This window comes from Hyperoodon ampullatus (assembly GCF_949752795.1).
Source record: "Hyperoodon ampullatus genome assembly, chromosome: 20".
Taxonomy (NCBI): domain Eukaryota; kingdom Metazoa; phylum Chordata; class Mammalia; order Artiodactyla; family Ziphiidae; genus Hyperoodon; species Hyperoodon ampullatus.
Genome location: NC_136933.1, coordinates 6,063,971 through 6,084,676, shown reverse-complemented (window position 1 = coordinate 6,084,676; position 20,706 = coordinate 6,063,971). Strand labels below are relative to the sequence as shown.

The 20,706-nt window shown below is 40.8% G+C and overlaps 1 protein-coding gene across 1 annotated transcript in view; it reads right to left on the bottom strand.

Moving 5' to 3' along the window:
- The window catches only part of LOC307068792 (A disintegrin and metallopeptidase domain 3-like), a gene marked incomplete at both ends in the record, with an annotated part of 94,556 nt that extends 77,101 nt beyond the window's left edge, over positions 1-17,455 (bottom strand). The window contains 4 exons of the mRNA XM_079726821.1: positions 6,463-6,541; positions 13,050-13,105; positions 16,782-16,864; positions 17,398-17,455. Of these exons, the coding sequence (XP_079582947.1) occupies positions 6,463-6,541; positions 13,050-13,105; positions 16,782-16,864; positions 17,398-17,455 (276 nt within the window). The remainder of the gene's footprint in view (positions 1-6,462; positions 6,542-13,049; positions 13,106-16,781; positions 16,865-17,397) is intronic.
- Positions 17,456-20,706: the final 3,251 nt, after the last annotated feature.

The following is a 20,706-nucleotide window of genomic DNA, read 5'->3' as shown; positions in this document are numbered from 1 at the left end:
ACTCCCCACGTACCTGGGTAGGGCAAGAGAAAAAAGAATAAACAGAGACAAAAGGATAGGGACGGGACCTGCACCAGTGGGAGGGAGCCGTGAAGGAGGAAAGGTTTCCACACACTAGGAAGCCCCTTCGCAGGTGGAGACTGCGGGTGGCGGAGGGGGGGAGCTTCGGAGCCGCGGAGGAGAGCGCAGCCACAGGGGTGCGGAGGGCAAAGCGGAGAGATTCCCGCACAGAGGACCGGTGCCGACCGGCACTCACCAGCACGAGAGGCTTGTCTGCTCGGCCGCCGGGGCGGGCGGGGCTGGGAGCTGAGGCTCGGGCTTCGGTCGGAGCGCAGGGAGAGGACTGGCGGCGTGAACACAGCCTGAAGGGGTTACTGCACCACAGCTAGCCGAGAGGGAGTCCGGGAAAACGTCTGGAGCTGCCGAAGAGGCAAGAGACTTTTTCTTGCCTCTTTGTTTCCTGGTGCGCGAGGAGAGGGGATTCAGAGCGCTGCTTAAAGGAGTTCCAGAGACGGGCGCGAGCCGCGGCTAACAGCGCAGACCCCAGAGACGGGCGTGGGACGCTGGGGCTGCTGCTGCCGCCGCCAAGAGGCCTGTGTGTGAGCGCAGGTCACTGTCCACACCGCCCTTCCGGGGAGCCTGTGCAGCCCGCCACTGCCGGGGTCCCGCGACCCAGGGACGGCTTCCCGGGAGAGCGCACGGCGCGCCTCGGGCTGGTGCAACGTCACGCCGCCCTCTGCCGCCGCAGGCTTGCCCCGCCTCCGTGCCCCTCCCTCCCCCCGGCCTGAGTGAGCCAGAGCCCCGTAAGCGGCTGCTCCTTTAACCCCGTCCTGTCTGAGCGAAGAGCAGACGCGCTCTGGCGACCTACACGCTGAGGCGGGGCCAAATCCAAAGCTGAAGCCCTGGAGCTGTGCGAACAAAGAAGAGAAAGGGAAATCTCTCCCAGCAGCCTCAGGAGCAGCGGATTAAAGCTCCACAATCAACGTGATGTGCCCTGCATCTGTGGAATACCTGAATAGACAACGAATCATCCCAAATTGAGGAGCCATGTGGATGAAAGGTTCTTGGTGCTGCAGCCAGGAGTCAGTGCTGTGCCTCTGAGGTGGGAGAGCCAACTTCAGGACACTGGTCCACAAGAGACCTCCCAGCTCCACATAATATCAAACGGCGAAAATCTTCCAGAGATCTCCATCTCAACACCAGCACCCAGCTTCAGTCAACGACCAGCAAGCTACAGTGCTGGTCACCCTATGCCAAGCAACTAGCAAGGCAGGAACACAACCCCACCCATTAGCAGAGAGGCTGCCTAAAAACATAATAAGGCCACAGGCACCCCAAAACACACCACCAGACGTGGACCTGCCCACCAGAAAGACAAGATCCAGCCTTATCCACCAGAACACAGGCACTAGTCCCCTCCACCAGGAAGCCTACACAACCCACTGAACCAACCTTAGCCACTGGGGACAGACACCAAAAACAACAGGAACTACGAACCTGCAGCCTGCAAAAAGGAGACCCCAAACACAGTAAAATAAGCAAAATGAGAAGATAGAAAAACACACAGCAGGAGAAGGAGCAAGATAAAAACCCACCAGACCTAACAAATGAAGAGGAAATAGGCAGTCTACCTGAAAAAGAATTCAGAATAATGATAGTAAAGATGATCCAAAATCTTGGAAATAGAATAGACAAAATGCAAGAAACAGTTAACAAGGACCTAGAAGAACTAAAGATGAATCAGGCAACGATTAGAAACAAAAGTGAAAAAGATATAAAGACTTTGTGAGACAAACAACAACTGAGGAAATCTGTTGCCAGTAGATTTGTTTGTAAGAAATGAAACATTTCTATCCAGAGAAGGAAAATGATACAGGTCAGAAACTCGGATCTACATGCAGGAGGCAGACCAATGAAGAAGGAATAGTGATAATAACAATGTTTATTTTTCACAGTCTTGACTGATAGAACAGTTTCTTCAAATCATAGCAACAATGTATTTGCATATGCTTATGTACCTATTGTGTATATTAAATATATAACACATAGTCTGTATAAATATTATATATCTGCTTATGTACAAGTGAAATGAAGGACAGCAATGATACAAGGAATGGGAGGGAAGAACTGGGATGACAGTTTATTATAAGGGACTCACACTACCCGAAACATGGCATAGTGTTATTTGACAGTGGGCACAGTTAAGCTCAGCAACATCAATTAACTGGATGTAATTGATGTCTATAGACTACATCATCCAACAACAGCAGAATACACATTTTCTCAAGTTTATATGCAACACTCAACAGGATTGACATTGTGAGCCATAAAACAAACCTTAACAAACTTAAAAGAATAAATCATACAATGTCTGTTCTCAGACCATGACAGAATTAAGCTAGAAATCAATAACAGGAGGACAGCTGGAAGATCCCAAAATACATGAAGGTTAAAAAACATGCTTCTGAGGAACACATGGGTCAGAAAAGAAATCTAAAAATAAATTTTACAATATTTTTAACTCCATGCAAAAGAAAACAAAAATTTGCAAAATGTTGTAGGATACAATAAAAGTCGTGCTTAGAGGGAAATTTATAGAACTGAACACATACATGACAAAAGAACAAAGATCTAAAATCAGTAATTTAAGTTTCCCCCTTGGGAAACTAAAAAGAGAAGAGCAAATTAAATCCAAGGCAAGCAGCAGAAGAGGAATTATAAGAATTGAAGTAGAAATCAATGACACTGAAAACTCAGGAAATCGATAGAGAAAATCAATGAAAACCAAGTCGGTTCTTTGATAAGATCAATAAAATTGATAAACCTCTCGCTCAGCGTGTTAAGTGAAGAGAGAGGATACTAATTACCAACACCAGTGGAAAAGAAGTGTGTTATTTATTTATTTATTTATTTAGTTTCTGCTTTATAACAAAGTGAATCAGTCATACATATACATCTGTTCCCACATCCCTTCCCTCCTGCGTCTCCCTCCCTCCCACCTTCCCCATCCCACCCCTCCAGGCGGTCACAAAGCACCGAGCTGATCTCCCTGTGCTATGCGGCTGCTTCCCACTATCTATACATCGCATGCCCATTAAAAGGACAATAAAGGAATGTGATGAACAACTCTGTGCCCACAAATCTGAAATCCTAGATGAAATGGTCCAACTGCTTGGAACACACCATCTGCCAAATCTCACAGACGAGGAAACAGGCAATCTCAATATGTCTGTGTCTATTAAAGAAGTTGAATAAAACTGATAACCTTCCAAATCAGAAAGCAGCAGGCCCTGATTGGGTTCATTTTTGAATTCTGCCAAACACTTAAGGAACAAAGTGTACCAATCCTCTACACACTCTTTCAAAATATGGAAACAGAGGAAACACTTCTAACTCATTCTGTGGGGCCAGTATTATTCTAACAACAAAACATCCGATGACATTGAAAGAAAAGAACTACAAACCAATATCTCTCATGAGCATATATGCAAAAATTCTCAATAACATATTGGCAAATAGAAGCCAACAATCAATTTAAAAATTGTAAACCAAAACCAAGTGGGATTCATCCCAATTAATTGTAATTAATTGTAAGCAATTACAACACAGGTTAAAAAGGAAAAATTAGTAAATTAAGTAATGCTACAGAGTACAAAATCAACATACAAAAACCTAGAATAGTGTAAAAATCTTGAACAAGAATAAAGCATGAGGAATCACTCTAGTCAACATAAATGCTGACTATGCAGGCAAACTGAAGAAGACAGCAGGATACTGGCAGAAGGAGAGTCACATGGAAGAACTGCACAGAATAAAGAACCCAGGAATATATCCGCATCAACATGACCCCGCCCCCGACTTTTTGACAAAGGTGCAAAAGCAACTCAATGCAGAAGAACAACCCTTTCTAGAAATAGTGTTGGAACAATTCCACACCCCTGGTCAAGTGAGTGAACCTTGATCCAAATCTCACACTTCATACAAAATCACCTCAGGTGAACACTCCATTAAATGTAAATAAAACTATAACACTTTTAGAAAAGAAAAACACACAGAATCTTCAGGAACTCTAGGGCAACATAGATTTCTTAGGTTTGAGAGCCAAATTACCATTCATAAAGGAAAAGTTCATAAATTAACTCTCATCAAAATGGAGAAATTCTGCTCGATCAGAGACCTTATGATGAGGATGAAAGGACAAATTACAGACTGGGAGCAAACATCTGCAAACCGCATAGCTGGTAAAGGACCTATAATTAGAATATATAAACTCCTCAAAGGTCAGTAGTGAAAAACCAACCAACGAGAAAAGTCCAACGAGAAAATGGGCAAAAGACATTAACAGATATTTCACAAAAAGTGACAAACAAGCTCACAAAACTATAATCAACATCACTAGTCATCAGAGAAATGCCAGTCAAAATTACATGAGATAAAGTACACATCTATCACAATGGCTAAAATAAAATTGTAAAATTTAAATAGCAAACAAAATGGCAAGAATGCAGATACTCTTTTCTCTCTCATTCACAGCCAGCAGAAAGTTAAAATGGTACAGCCACTGTGGAGAAAAGATTGGTAATTTCTGTCAAAAATGAATATACACTCACCATATGATCTGGCAATGATATTCCCGGGTATGTATCCCAAAGAAATAAAACTGCACACCTACACAACAATTGTACATGAACGTTCACAGAAGCATTCTTTTCAATCGCTTAAAGATCGGAAGAGCCAAACTATCTCTCAGTTGGTGAAGTATGAGAATAACTCAACCTGGTGTTTCTTTGTGGAAAGTGGTTGCTGAGGAATCCAACTTTTAAAGATGGATTTCAAGGGATTGAGATTTTCTATTCTCTCAATCTTGATAAGTTGTACTTTTCAAGGAAGCTGTCCATTTCATCTAAATCATCAAATTTATTGGCATAAAGCTGTCATAATTCTCCAAGATATCATTTTATCTTCTGTATGACTAGCAATATCTCCTTTCACCCCTAATATTGGTGGAATTTGTTTCTGATCTAGATAAGTCTTACTGGGGGTTATTAATTTTATTAGTCCTTTGAAACAACTAAATTCAGAGCTTTAATGTTTCCATTCTTTCTCCTTTTTCCCTCTCATTGATTTCTGAACTAATCGCGTTCTTTCCTTCCTCGGCTATGGCTTAACCCTTTACAGAGCATCACAGTTTGTGTCAGAAGGCAATTAATTTAATGGTAACCATCCACAATCGTCTCCGTGCTGTGTTTTAGGCTTTGAGGTGGGGAATGGGGGTGACAAAGACTCTTACTCTAGAGCTTGATCCTTCCTTCAGACACTCAGCCTTTCTGTCTCAGCTGAATGTCTGGGGTTTTAGCAAGGTCACTCTACACTGCCTGCGCTGAAAATCCAACGTCTCCCAACACTGTTCCGTCGGTTGGTATTATCTCCATTTCACTCTCGACCCTTCAGTAGGGTCTTACCCACCACACATGCTGTCTAATCCTCAGTCAGGGAACAAAGGACATCTCCCCTTCTCTGAAAAAATGTACATCAACACATAGTCCCTTTTGATCTCTGGTCCTGGGTCCTGCAAGTTCCAGCTGCTTCAGCAGCCCAAACTCTTAAAATCCAAATTCTTAAAGAGTCCTGTTTGCTTGCACCCTTGTGCTATAGTGAAGACGTTATTCCCAGTCAGAGGGCCAAGTTCAGTGTGAGATTCGCCTTCCATGCTTTCCTTCTGTCAGAGAGAGATTTCCTGATTTTTGTTTTAACTGTCAAGTGTCTGAAAACAAGTGTCTCATGGATTTTGTCCTGCTTTCGACTTGTAGATGGTGAGAAAGACAAATGTTGTACGAGTTACCATGTTTTAACTTTCATTCTCTCTCAACTGCAACACAGCAACAGAATCTGACCAATCACTAGCATTTGCCTCTTCCCCATCATCTATTCTGGCAAAATACGTATCTTAGACTAAAGCCAACTTTCTCACATACTTTTAAGCATTTCTTGACTCTTACCTGCATTTTGGGATAGAATTCAAATTCCTGTGTTTTTCATGTAAACCTATTCAGATTCTGTACCCAAATTGCTTTTGCAACTTCACTTTCCTGTGCTCTTTCTGTAAAGTGGTTTCCACTGTTCCCTCCACTGCTCAGGTCCTATGGTACCTCCAACCAAACTTCTCCCTGTGTTCAGTGGCTTCTTAGTCCCTTTCCCCACTTTTTTCCCCCTCTCAAACTCCTACTCCTACTTCCAGAGAGTGTAAATGACCTTTTCAGGTAAGTGATTCCTGAGTTCCAAATTTTAAAGGTAGTCATTCTATTCTATATGCTTTCAGAGCAATTGCCACATTACGTTTGGGTTTGTGATCAATCTGTTTGCCCAGTAATTCAGCCGAGTATAAAGCATTCTTCTTCTTCCCACCAATAGCATCTTCACCACATAATAATAAAAATCTACACAACATAAAGTAAAACTTACCTTTACAAATGAAGAATCTGGATGCAATATCCCTGACTTGTTGTATGAATATACCAGGAAATGAGAGTCTAAAAATGACTTAATTCAACCAAAATAATAATACTTCGTTGTAATAATAGCATTAGTAAAAGTAACTTCCAGAGTCATGAAATTAAACAAATTTACATTTCATTTTATAAGCTCAAATACGCAAAAATTAAATGGTCTCATCTCTCCATTATCTAGCTTTCTTTCTGATAGCGCATTATGTATATAAGAGAAAGCAAGAACCAGGATGACCGGATACCAGTGTGGGCACTGGAATGACACAGATTGCTGTCTAGTAAAATCCAGGACTTCCAGATTCCCTCAACAAAGTTTTCTTTTATAGATTCAACCATCAATACATCTCATGGCATAAATCTCTTAGTTAAAATTTGCTAATAAGTAGCCATGGATTGATAAAAAACAAACAAAAAAAATACATGCTTATTTCATTAGCTTGTTTCTGTGAAGTTATGCTGTGCTACAAAGCATCCTCCAAATTCCCAGTGCCTTAAAATTACAATGAATGTTCTTCACAAGGTTACTGCACGTTCAGCTCCACATTGCCTTCATTCTGGACCCTAGGAAACGGCATGGTCCCTCTACGGAACATGCTTTTCTCATAGCAGGAGAAAAACTGTAGAAGCACACAATAGATCTTAAAGCGTTTGTTTAGAAGCGGGATTCTAGTCTTTTGCTCAAATTTCATACGTCATTTCTATAGAAAAACGTGACATAAACAGGGTATGGAACTAAAATCTTCTTACAAGGAGGATGGTGATTATCATGGAACAATCTAACATCGTTATTTACTGTAGGGATGAGACAGGCTGGGACCCAGGACCCTTTACTGGAGCGCTTGGTCTGGACACACATCTCCTTGAGCAACAGAAGACAGAGGGACACTAAGGGACTAAAATTAACTGCCTGCATGTGCAGTCTGGGTAATTATGAACAATAAGACACACAAAGGCCACAAACCGCCTGCCACTCCGGAGGTGCCAGGAGCAAAAGCAGGGTACTTACTGCGCATGATCCCTGCACACAGCACCACCAGGCGAGTGGGCAGACCACCAATCCGCCCCGCCCTTCACCCCATTTAAGGATCCAGCCCACCTTCCTCGGAGAGTGAGCCAGGGAACCTGTCACTTGTTTTCGCTCCCTCCTGCTGCAGCACGAGCCTCAACAAAGCCTTGCCTGAATTCCTTCTCTGGCCACTTATCAATTTCTATTGATTAAAGAGTCCAAGGACCCTAGTCCATAACAGTGACACTGGGATTTCTCATGGATTCCAAACATCAAGAAGGTTTGAAGGCCAGAATGGAAGAGAAACTAGAGCGTTAACAGAGTACTTTTTTCACCACTACTTTTTTTTTTACCACTACTTTTCTTATCTCCTTCATGTCCTCTCATTCTTTTTAAAAAATTTTTAGTGAAGTATAGTTGATTTGCAATGTTGTGTTACCTTCAGGTGTACAGCAAAGTGATTCAGCCATATATATATATGCACACACACATACATATATATATATTCTTTCTCAGATTCTTTTATCATACTAAGAAAAGTAAGTTGGACAAATATCCTATGATATCACTTACATGTAGAATCTAAAAAAATGGTACAAATGATCTCCTTTACAAAACAGAAATAGACTCACAGACACAGAAAACAAACTTATGGTTACCAAAGGGGAAGGGGGGGCGGATAAATTAGGAGTTTGGACTAAACAGATACACACGACTGTCTATAAAACAGATAAACAACAAGGACCTACTGTATAGCACAGGGGACTATAGTCAATATCCTGTAACAACCTATTTCCTCTCCTTCTTGAAAACTTTTCCTTTTCTTCAATTCAAATAACAAAACCAGAGAGGTTCCCGGAGAAAAACTGGTATCTGTCAGTTTATATTCCACATGTATTCAAGGAAAAACTCTGCACGGACTGGGTTGGTTTAGGTGCAAGCATCTAGAACGTGAATTCTGAAAGAAGGGCAGAGCCACCTTTTAATAACTGTAAGCATTTAAATGGAGGTGGTGGAAGTGGGAATCCAGAAGTAGTTCCCAGGAAAAAGAAATTAGAGATTAAAAACCTTAACAGATATTTGACAAGCGTTATTAAAAGGATAAAAATGTTGTTTGCGAGTTTCTTCATCCTGGGCCCTTTTTCAAAGGCATACTTTTGGCTTCTGTATGAAACAACAAAACAGTCTGCCTTAATCAGTGACATAACAAAAATACAAATGAGCACTGAAAGAAAAACAATGTCCAATGAAAGGAAAATGAACAATAAAAAGCATGCAAAACTTAAAAGTTAGTTCCGAATGAAGTAGCATTGATGAACAAAATAATCTTAATTTCAAGAGAAATTAATAAGCATTCCAAGGAGATCATTCCAAGAGAAAAAAAGTATACTCTGAAACTAAAACACATGACAGTTAATATTAAATAACTCAATAAATGTATCAAAGAGAATTTGCTTACTGTGAACAGAATTATAGGCCTAGCCAACAGAAAACAAATTCTGGTAAAATGCATGTCAAAAATAAAGATTTGATCATAGTTGTAGAAAAAACTCTGATATGGAGCACAGACAAATAAGACCCAGGATGAAAGCACTGATTTCCCACAGAAGAAAAAAAAATGTGTAGGTACTGAAAATTAACATGAAAAATTCAGGGACTTGGGATATATTAGGGAGTATTAATGTAATACACACACACACACACAAACTCACACTCACCCACACACAGAAAACATACTGGAAAACTCACTTCACACAGACTATATCAAATTGCAAAAATTTATAGAAAAGAAATATGATTCACAAATTCTACACATTGCCAAATGTCATTCAGTTATGAGAACAAGAAAGACATCTGCAGACATGCACTGATTCGGGAAGCATGCCACCTGCAGATTCCATCTGAAGAAAATCATCTGAAGTTATTCTAACTAAACGATACCTGAGTCAGCATAAAGCTGCAATAAAAAGAAGCTTTGAAGAAAGTTGGAAAATGCAATACTGTTGTTAAAGAAACTGAAAGCAGTGAATTTACATGTTAAGTGGAAAAAGAATTTTAAGAAATACTACACGAATGTGATGCTATCACCTCTAACAGACACAAGAGAGGAATCTGAGAACCTAGGATAGAAAATATGAATATAATGATTATATGAAAATTTCATTTTTATAGCAATAAATCCCAAAAACAAAGGAAGAAGACAATCAATAGTGTAGGTGGCATAATTGCAACATATAGAGGAGATAAAGTGTTAATATCTACAGAAAACAAAACTTCCCACGATAGATCATGGAACAAAAACCAGAAAAACAGAAAGATAAAGCCATAGATTGAAAATAAATAACTCAAAACAAATGAATAAAAAATAACGACCACCCCACCCCCTGCAAAAAAAAAAAAAAAACCACCAAAATCTCAGGAAAAGCAAGTCAATGAGAATGGTCAGTAAACACTGGAAAAGATACTAACTGTTATTAATAACCAGTGAAGTGCATATTAAAACAACAGTAAAACAGCATTTGTCATCCACTAATTAACAAAAATAAGTGTGTGAAGATATTCATTTTGTCGAGAATGTAGAGAACAGAAATACTTTTAAGCTATTGGCATGAGTAAAAATTGGTTATAAGGCTTTTGAGGAAAAAAACTGGCATCATATAGCACTTGAGAAATTTCTTATTTATAATCTATCAGTTTCACTGGGGCCCAGGAAGTCATGGTCAAGGATGTCCACGATAGAGCTGTTCTTGTTGTAAATATGGGAGGATAAATAATTAATGGAATATATTCATTTTACAGCTACATATGCATTTTAAAAAACAAACCCGTTTTGCACACATCATTATGAATGAATCTCAACAAATAATATTATGCAAAATGTTGCACAACGAACACTAATAGGTACCTACTGCTCACACTTTTTTTTTTTTTTTTGCAGTATGCGGGCCTCTCACTGCTGTGGCCTCTCCCGCTGCGGAGCACAGGCTCCGGACGCACAGGCCCAGCGGCCATGGCTCACAGGCCCAGCCGCTCCGCGGCATGTGGGATCCTCCCGAACCGGGGCACGAACCCATGTCCCCTGCATTGGCAGGCGGACTCTCAACCACTGCACCACCAGGGAAGCCCTGCTCACACTTTTGGGTCATGTGTGGGTAGCCATGGCAGCTCTGCTAATTGTGGCCAGGCTTGCTCAGTGGTACAGGATTCAGCTGAATGTTGGCTGCTGTAGGGATAAATAGAGCACCTTGGCTGTGATCCACATGTCTTTAATCGTCCAGCAAGCTAAGCCCGAGCATATTCTCATGGGGATGACAGACAAACAAGATGGAAAGCAGAAAAGCGTGACAGCTTTTTCAAGCCTGTGTTGGAATCAAGGCAGCCAACATCTCTCTGGCCAAAGTAAGTGACATAGCCCCAAACTGGGCTAGTAATTTGCCGGGCCCCCAAAGTAAAATGAAAATGCAGGGCCTCTCATTCAAAAGTATTAAGAATCTCAGGATAGCATCATAAGAGCATGAATCCAAGCACAGAGCCCTTTTAACCTTGGGCTCTTCACACCAATGAAGAATGAGTGTGAGGTAGTTGTTGAGCTGTATACACTCCACCTCTTGATGAGAGAACCTCAAGTTATACAGCAAAGAGTGAAGATACAGGGAAAGGTAAAGAATTGGGGTCACTTTTGTGATTCACCATGTTAAGGTCCACCCTTACCTACCCTTCTGATACCCCATAACAAATTGTATAATGGACTATACACTCTTTAGCCATTCATGTCTATTTGAAGGACACATCAAAACATGATTTTTATTGATCTTTAGACATATGGATGAAAGACCCTAAAAATATGGCAGAAGAATATGTGTCAATATCATAATGGTAACCGGCACTGGGGAGTGAGACGATTGAAGAGGTCTGGGTATGGGAATAATAGATTTCATTATTATGGCCGTGTACCCTTTTTTTTAATATGTAGGAGAAATGCTTATAGGTGCATCATTCATGGTGAGAACTTAATTGTTTATACTAATCTCAGAATTTTCCTTTTTTATTTTTATTCATTCATAGAGAAAAACAATATAAAAAATAGCATGCTAATATAAACTACAGACTTTGGGTGATAATGAATGATGTGTCAATGCAGGATCATCAGTTACAGCAAATACATCACTCTGGTGGGGAATGTTGATAACGGAGGAAGCTATGCACGTGTGGGGTGTGAGGATATACGGGAAATCTCTCCGCCTTCCACTCACTTTTGTTGGGAACCTAAAACTGTTCTAAAAAAATAAAGTATATTAAAATGATAAGAAATAATAATGAGAAAACTACGCGAATAGGCAAGCCCCATACAGGAAAATGAACTAGCCAATAACTATTTAGAGAAATCATTTAGGGAAATACAACCTGACATTAAGATGAGATACAATATTTTAGTACATCACGCATGCTTTTGGAAATCTAAACTGCTACAGTTTTTAGAAAGTAACTGGCAAGATCTCTCAAAATCTTTACATGCTATAAAATGTGAGTAATAAACAAGGCCTACCTTAGAGGTGGTTGTGAAAATTAATCAGTTACTACCTGAAAATTGCTTAGAAATACACCTGGAATATGGTACGTGCTCAATAAATGTCAGTTGCTTTTGTTGTTTTCATTATTATTATTACTATTACTACTATTATCAGCACTCATTCTGCTTGATCCAGAAGCCCATTTATTGATATCAAGACTATGAAACAAAATCTCTATTGCATAAGAATACACAGATAAAGATGTTTATTGTCGGACTCTATAGTGACAATCCCTGGAAATAACTTCATTACCCATCAATATTACATACTATGGGATCTCATCCATTAAAAATGAGTAAAAATTTATACATAGAGCAAGAAAATAAGTGCCATTATTAAATAAGACCTGACACTTGCAGAACACTATTTCCATTTGTGCAAAAAACAAAACAAAACAAAAAAAACCCTTTTTTGGTAGGTTTCTATATGTTTTATTTCAGGTAAAGATGAAATTTAAAATAGAAAATCATGGAATGATACACATAGGATATTGATACTGGTTTCCTCACAGAGTGGAAGTAGAAAACTGAAGAGATTAAAAATATATCCTATAGCAAAATGAGACAAAACTAGAGTGTAATCTCAAATAAAATGCTTAAAAATCATATAATTATGTAAAATGACATGAAACAAATAAAATTAATCATGGACAGATAAACTTATTCCCTCGATAGTTGCAATTGTAATTATACTTTAAAGAGTTACATAAAATGATTTTCATGTGTCTGATATACTTTAATACTTATTAAATTACAGTTGGGTTTGAATATTAGATTTAAAAATCTAAAGATAAAGACTCGAAATTCTAGTCTGACATGAATCACCAAGAAGACTTAACATATTAAATAAATATAACATTTATGCTCTTGAATATTTAGGCTCTAAATTTAGGCTCAATTTAAGGTAGTCATTGTAAAAATGTAAGAAACTAAAAACAAATGTATGAAAAGAAGCATGGCCACTTACTGTTTTTCAAGGTGAAGAGTGTATGTTTTCCTGTCAATTTTGATGGCATAGGTGACCTACAGCAAAGTAGTCAGAGAGAATGTAATTATTAGATATTTCAAATCCTTAAAAGTCAGAAGCCCTAATTTTTAAAAATATATGTACTCTTTCATATAAGCATGGATTGTATCATGAGTGTATCAAAATTATATATATATATAATTATAGTTACAGTTATCTTTCTTCAATCTTGGAATGTGTGACAGAATTAATCATAATCAAACTTACATAAAATCTGGGAGTCTAAATCTATTTCAAAAGTAAGAGCATTAGTCATTAGCATTTAACTATCATAATCAAATTTTTAACTTCAAATGGTTACATTTAGAAATGCTGAGTAACCTTTGAAGGAACTTGAATTTTATTCTTTTTCTACTTTGCAATTTCTAGAGTAAATAAATGGAAAATTAAACAATACAAAGCAAGTCCCCTTTTAAGAGTAAACTAAAATTAAACTAAAATCTGATGTTCACCTAAAGACACCATTAAGAAAGTTAAAAGGCAATTCCTAAAGAATGATATTAGCAATTCATATCCAATTGGCCAATCGACATTTGTATATGTCTCATTTCTAACAGTACATCTTTTCCTTCTCCTTTTCGTTTTCCTTAGTCTATCTCACCAAAAGTTCTGTTTCATATTCTTCTCAGAAATCAACTTTTGACATTGTGAATCCAGGCTACTTCAGCTTACTTTTGTCTTTCATTAATTCTACTTCTTAATTTAAGTAGCATCTTTAAGAATTTTAAGGTTATAATTATTTTTCTAATTTTAAGTTGCTGACCATTTTTTGTCACTTGTTTAATTATTTGTGGTTATAAATTATGCTCCTATACCATCTTCAGAGCGGGATTCAAATTTTTCTTTGTAATTTCTTCATTCTCATTCATTGTTTATTATTTAATATCCATTGTGATTTATGATTTCTCCTTCAACCCGTGAATTACATACAAGTATATTTTTAAATGTCTAAATACATTTTTCAGCCCTTCTGTTAAGTTTTAATCTAATTGTATTGTTGCCAGATGATGAGTTCTGTACTATTCGTATTTGCGTTCCATATATTTATTTATTTTCCTTGCTGTGGTCAATTCTGTTGAATGGCGCTATATATTCTTGAAAAGTATGAGAACTAGTCTTGAGAAGCATTATTTACAATGCAGTTAGAGCATTAAGCGCAGCTTGATTAGAAAAGCTCTTATCTATTTCTGGGGATACCGACAAGTCTGGGTGTTTCTGACTCTTGGCTGATGAGGGCAGTGAGATTTATAATGCACTGTGTAGGGTTCAAAACTCCCCTGGCCAAGGTTAGCTTCTGTTGTGTTTCCCTAACTAGTTTGACAAGACTGGCTTGGCTACTTAAAAAGTCACTGAAAGCTTTGCAAGGAGCTCTCCCAAAGCCAAACTTCCATAAATCTTGTGATTTCAAGCCAGAGACTCGGTGTGTTCCGGGAGCACGGAGGCTGGGTTCACGGAGAGCTAGCTCATTGCGGATGCTTCCTGGATTCCTGATATTTGCCTGAATTCGCTTTGTCTTGCTGCACCAGAGGTTTTATCATTAACTAACTAAAAGCCTCACGTGTGATATCCCTAGACTCTAGCAAGTCTTAACATAGAACAGAAAGGGGAAAACAATATACAAACTTCATTGGGTTCACTTTATCCATCAATAAAATGTTTACTTCTGTTGTTCAAATTTTCTTTGTCTTTATAAAGAATTTTATGGTCAATCATATAATTGAGAAAAACATTGTAAGATCTCTCTACGGAAATGGATTTGAAAATGTCTCCCTGTCGTGCTATCAGTTTTCATTTTATATATGCTGAGGACATTTTATTAAATTCATACAAATTTAGAATTTTTATATGTTCCCTGGGAACTGAATATTTTATTATTATTATGTAACGATGCTTATCTCATAATGTCGGTGTGTGTGTGTGTGTGTACCAAATACTGTCTTTTTCCTGCTATCATCATGGATCCTCATGTTTTCTTTTGGTAGCATCTTCCCAGTGTACGTTATACTCTCCTAAACATTTCAGCGTCTCCAGATATTCATTTTGGGGGTGTGATAGCTTTTATAAATACATAATCGCTGGTGGTTCTTGGTACCACAAAGTGAGCCAGTCAGAAGTAGACCACTCTATAAAACCTGCCCCAGTGTCTAGTACAGTTTTTCAGCTGGCATTTGAGGACATTCCTCTCCGATCTTGCCACTGAGGTTCTAATCAATGGATTCCTCTCCCATCCCTGTGTGTGTTTACATCAACACTTCTTCCTTCTTGAAAACAAAATGTCCTATCCAAAGCTACTAATTCTTATTAAAAAAGAAGTCAAAACCAGAAAGAAACTGACAACTAACAAAATGATTCAAATAGTCAATATACAGAAAGACATCTCTTGTTAAGGTTTAACCAAAAAATACCTGTTAAAAGTGAAGCATTCACTAGGATGTACACAAGATCAAGATGAGAAGACTGAAGAGACCTGGAGAGGCCTCAGGAAGATAGGCGTCACTATTTCTGTTAATGGGAGTCAAATATAATGCAACTTTTCCGGTAGACATTTTGCAATGCTTATCAAAATTTTTTATAGTGGCTTGCCTGTTGATCCTATTGACTATTCAGGAAGGTTTATGAAACTATCTGCATATATAAAATTTGAAATACTATATGATGTTACACATAAGTTATCATGAAGTTAGGAAAAATAGTGACAGGGCTGGATTTATTATCATAAAAATAAATCCTAACTCTACACATAGATGAAAAACCCAATTACAAATCTCATAAATGATCATTAAAAGTATATGTGCATGTGTGTATGTATGTCTCTAAAACTTCATTTCCTTCAAACTTACTGCCTTTAGAAAGTGAGGCAGCCATTAACTTTCTTAACGTCTCTGTACTGTCTAGATTTAATTTTATAATGTACATAATGTACACACTTTACTATTCTAAGCAGATCAGAAATAACATTACTTTTACTTTTTACAAAGCTTTATATATGCCTATGTATGTAAATACAGGCATGAAGATACGCTTTATATACTGTCATTTTAAAATCATGCTACAAGCTAAATATTAGTATGGCCTCACTTACATAGAAGGTATTTTAAATGTAGAAAGTATTTTTTTTAATTTATTTTTTAGAAAGTTTTTTTTTTTTTTTTTTTGCGGTACGCGGGCCTCTCACTGCTGTGGCCTCTCCCGTTGCGGAGCACAGGCTCCGGACGCACAGGCTCCGGACGCGCAGGCTCAGCGGCCACGGCTCACGGGCCCAGCCGCTCCGCGGCACGCGGGATTCTCCCGGACCGGGGCACGAACCCGCGTCCCCTGCATCGGCAGGCGGACTCCCAAACACTGCGCCACCAGGGAAGCCCAGAAAGTATCTTTAAACGTACATCTTTTCTAGAAAACAGTCTACAGTAAACTGTAGACGCCATTTTGTGGGATAGGAATTCGGGGCATTTCTTTTCTCTGAGTCTGTGTTTTTAAATTGTTTCGTAACGTTCATATATTACTTGGGAAATGAAAACAAAGCACTTGCTCTCCCTCAGACAAAACCAAAACGTCTCTTGAACACTGTCATTAGGACACAAAATTTCATGAAGGGGTATGCATGAATTGATTTGGGTCTTGCAGTCCAGTAAAACTAAAATACTCATATGTTTTAAGTGATTTCTTAATTACATGCGTTTCTGAAACACCGCCGTCATTGGTGTTTGTCCCAGTTTTCTGTGGCACTGTAATTTGTAGAAGTGATGTTTCAGTGTCTGCAGTAAGGAAACCAGGTGTGAGCCTTCCCCAGCGCACAGCTGCATCCTTACCCTTCTCTTGTCCTCTCCTATCACATCACTCGTGGATCTTCCAAGCCCCAGTGCGCGCGCGCACGCACGCACACAATCATCCTGCGCAGGGTTCCAGGAAGAGGCTCCTCTAGAAGCGGGAGTGTTACTACCCCACCACCGTCCAGAGACCCTCGGGGCTGGCTGACCTCAGCCCTGGGTAGGTGAAGAAGGGCTGCTCCCAGGACCCCATCCAGGTTCCCTCCTCCCCCCACCTCCCTGGAAGACAGGCGCCCCCTCCTGCGGTGCAGGGTCCCGGAGTGAGGGACAACTATCCCAGTCCTGCTCAGAGCCCTCCGACCAGCGGGCCCGCCAGGACCCTGAAACTGGGCGGGCTCGGACCCGACGCAGGACTCTCCCCAGCCTGGCCTGGGCTTCTGCAGCAAGGAGGGCGACGCCTCCCGCGCCAAGGGACCCTGCGACGACGGGCCACCCTCCTATCCAGCAGGGTACTCACTTACGATGGCCCGCGGAGGTCAGCCGGCCCAGCCCTGAGAGGAGCAGCAAGAGAGACAGCATTGCGTGGCTGGCCGGCGTTGACTGGAAACGGTGCAGCGAGCGCGCGAGGCCCTGCGCTCTAGGTCCCGTCGGGGAGGGGCGGGAGCGGAGGGGCGGGGCTGGGAGGGAGGGCCGAGCAGAGGGGCGGGGCGGGGCGGGGCGGGGCGGGGCGGGCGGGACTGGAAGCCTGGAGAGGGGCTGGGAGGGAGCTGAGGGGCCGGGCTGGAGACTAAATCCCGAGGTGCCAGGGATACAGAGAGTTATTTTCCATAATGCTTATGATTGCAACAGATGACTACAAAGTCCTTAAGAAAAACATCCCTGGAATGTAAAGCTGGCAAGAGTCGTACTTAATTTTCAAAAAGATTTACACCTTCAAGAGACAGAGAAAGGATTAACAATTACATGTTTTTAAAGGAAGTTGTCTAAGAAAAGGGAGTGTCTGTGTGCCTGTGCCTGTGTGTGTGTGTGTGTGTGAGAGAGAGAGAGAGAGAGAGAGAGAGTGAGAAAGAAGAGTCCTTTTTCATTTCTGGTACCAGAGAAAATTAATGTTTTATTTTATAGATTTGTGTTTACCCTTATAATAGATATAGAAAAGACAGGTTTGTTGACTACTTTATATGAAGGTTACTGAAATTGTTAATGACTAGGCAACTGAAATTATAGTGGCAACACATTTACAAGAAGCAGATTTGTACAGGAGTTGGGAGATAATAAGTTTGGTTGAAGATATGTTGAATTTCAGGCATTTGTGGACTATCAGGTATTCAACAGGTTGTTGGAAATAAAAGTCTGGATCCCTAGAATTTGAACTGAATACATAACTTTGCAAATGACATCATACTATACATAGAACAGTACATAGCCCTCCAGCCCGGTCAGACAGATCCAATCCTTCCCCGCCCCAGTCCCGCCCCAGTCCCGCCCCAGTCCCGCCCCACTCCGCCCCGCCCCTCCGCTCCCGCCCCGCCCCGCCCCTATGCTCTGCCCTCCCTCCCAGCCCCGCCCCTCCGCCCTCTCTGCCCTCCCTCCCCGCCCCTCCCCGACGGGACCTAGAGCGCAGGGCCCCGCGCGCTCGCTGCACCGTTTCCAGTCAATCGCCATCGCGGTGGCGAGGCCGGCCAGCCACTCAATGCTGTCTCTCTTGCTGCTCCTCTCAGGGCTGGGCCGGCTGACCTCCGCGGGCCATCGTAAGTGGGGACCCTGCTGGATAGGAGGGTGGCCCTTCGTTGCAGGGTTCCTTGGCGCGGGAGGCGTCGCCCTCCTTGCTGCAGAAGCCCAGGCCAGGCTGGGGAGAGCCCGCCGTCGGGTCCGAGCCCGCCCAGTTTCAGGGTCCTGGCGGGCCCGCTGGTCGGAGGGCTCCGAGCAGGACTGGGTTAGTTGTCCCTCACTCCGGGACCCTGCACCGCAGGAGGGGGCGCTTGTCTTCCAGGGAGGTGGGGGGAGGAGGGAACCTGGATGGGGTCCTGGGAGCAGCCCTTCTTCACCTACCCAGGGCTGAGGTCAGCCAGCCCCGAGGGTCTCTGGACGGTGGTGGGGTAGTAACACTCCCGCTTCTAGAGGAGCCTCTTCCTGGAACCCTGCGCAGGATGATTGTGTGCGTGCGTGCGTGCGCGCGCGCGCTGGGGCTTGGAAGATCCACGAGTGATGTGATAGGAGAGGACAAATAAGAGAAGGATAAGGATGCTGCCGTGCGCTGGGGAACGCTCACACCTGTTTTGCTCACTGTAGATTCTGAACCATCGCTTATACAAATTACAGTGCCACAGAAGACTGGGACAAAGGTCTCAGAAACTCCTGTCATTAAGAAATCATTCTTTGTGTTTTATGGGTTTTTTATTCTTTCTGGACTACATGGCCGAAATCAATTCATACATATCATTTGTAAAGTTATTTTTGTGTTTAGTTTGTTAAATAGCCATTTTGTCTGAATAAGAGCAAATGTTTTAATATTTAATTTTTTTCATTATGTCACAAGCAATACATAAATATTGTAACATACATAAACATACATACACACACACACATATTTTTAAATTACAGACTCAGGGAAAAAAAATAACTGACCAAGTTTCTATTTCACAAAAAGTATACTGGACCTTTTATCTCTAAAAAAAAAATGTAGTTTTAATATTTATTCTTATATTAGTGAGATCATACTAATACATTCAATTCTTGTGATAACTATGTTCTATAAAGCCCCAAACGCTGAATTAGCTGTTGCTGAATCAACATTTCAAGGGGAAATATGTATGTATCTCATAGAGATTGTGATCTTAAATCCTGAAAACATCTCATCCTGGAAGATTCTATTTTCCCTAATTTACAAAGGAGAAGTGAAAAGTGACTTGCCTGGGGTCATGTCAGCAATAGGTACCATAGCTGAGATTCAAACACCCTGCAACTGGCCTCAGAACCCAAGCTTCTTCAATACAGTGCCAACTCCATCTTCTGGTCGTCTCTGCAGCAGAGCTGCAATAAGAAGGCAGAGTATCAGCTGTTCAATCTCAGCTGGGAATGTGAGCCTTGTTACAAATGAATTTTTGGCCATTTGTTCGTAAACTCAAATGATCCAAAAAGAGCTACAAATATTGATTTCGGGGCTTACAAATAAATCTGAGCAAATAGGCAAATTTGCAGGTATGGAATAATTGAATAATGATGATTGACTATATTTTGTAACATAATTTAAAAATAAATATAAACTAAATAAGATTTGAAAGGTAATATATATACCAGCTAGTTTTTTTGCAGATTGTATTGTTATTTAGATTGAAAGCTTGAGACATTTTGTTACTGAACACAAGTTCCTGTGCCCAACGCACAGTGAGGCCAAACAAACCAAAACGTAGGAGTTTGGAGCAGAGAAAAGTTTATTGCAGGGCCCTGTAGGGAGACAGGTCGCTCCTGCCCAAAAAAACCCTGAACTCCTCGAAGGGTTTCAGCAAAGCACTTTTAAAGGCAAGATGAAGGAGGGGCGAGGTTGGTTGTTACAAACCTCTTCGCAGCTGTCCATGTAGGTCAGGTCACATGCTCCTGTAAACCTCCAACAAAACAAATATTATTCTCTGTTCTGCAACTTTTTCTCTCTCTATGAATAGACTCTTAAAGGTCAGAGCCTTGAAAATAGGCTCTCCTGTATATTTCAGGCTACAGGCAACATTCTTTTACAAAAGGCACAGAGCCAGCATAACTAAGCACAGGCAACAGAGCACCAAGACTAAAGCAAGAAACAGACCTAATACAGAGTCAGATTTGTTCTTCCCTGCTAC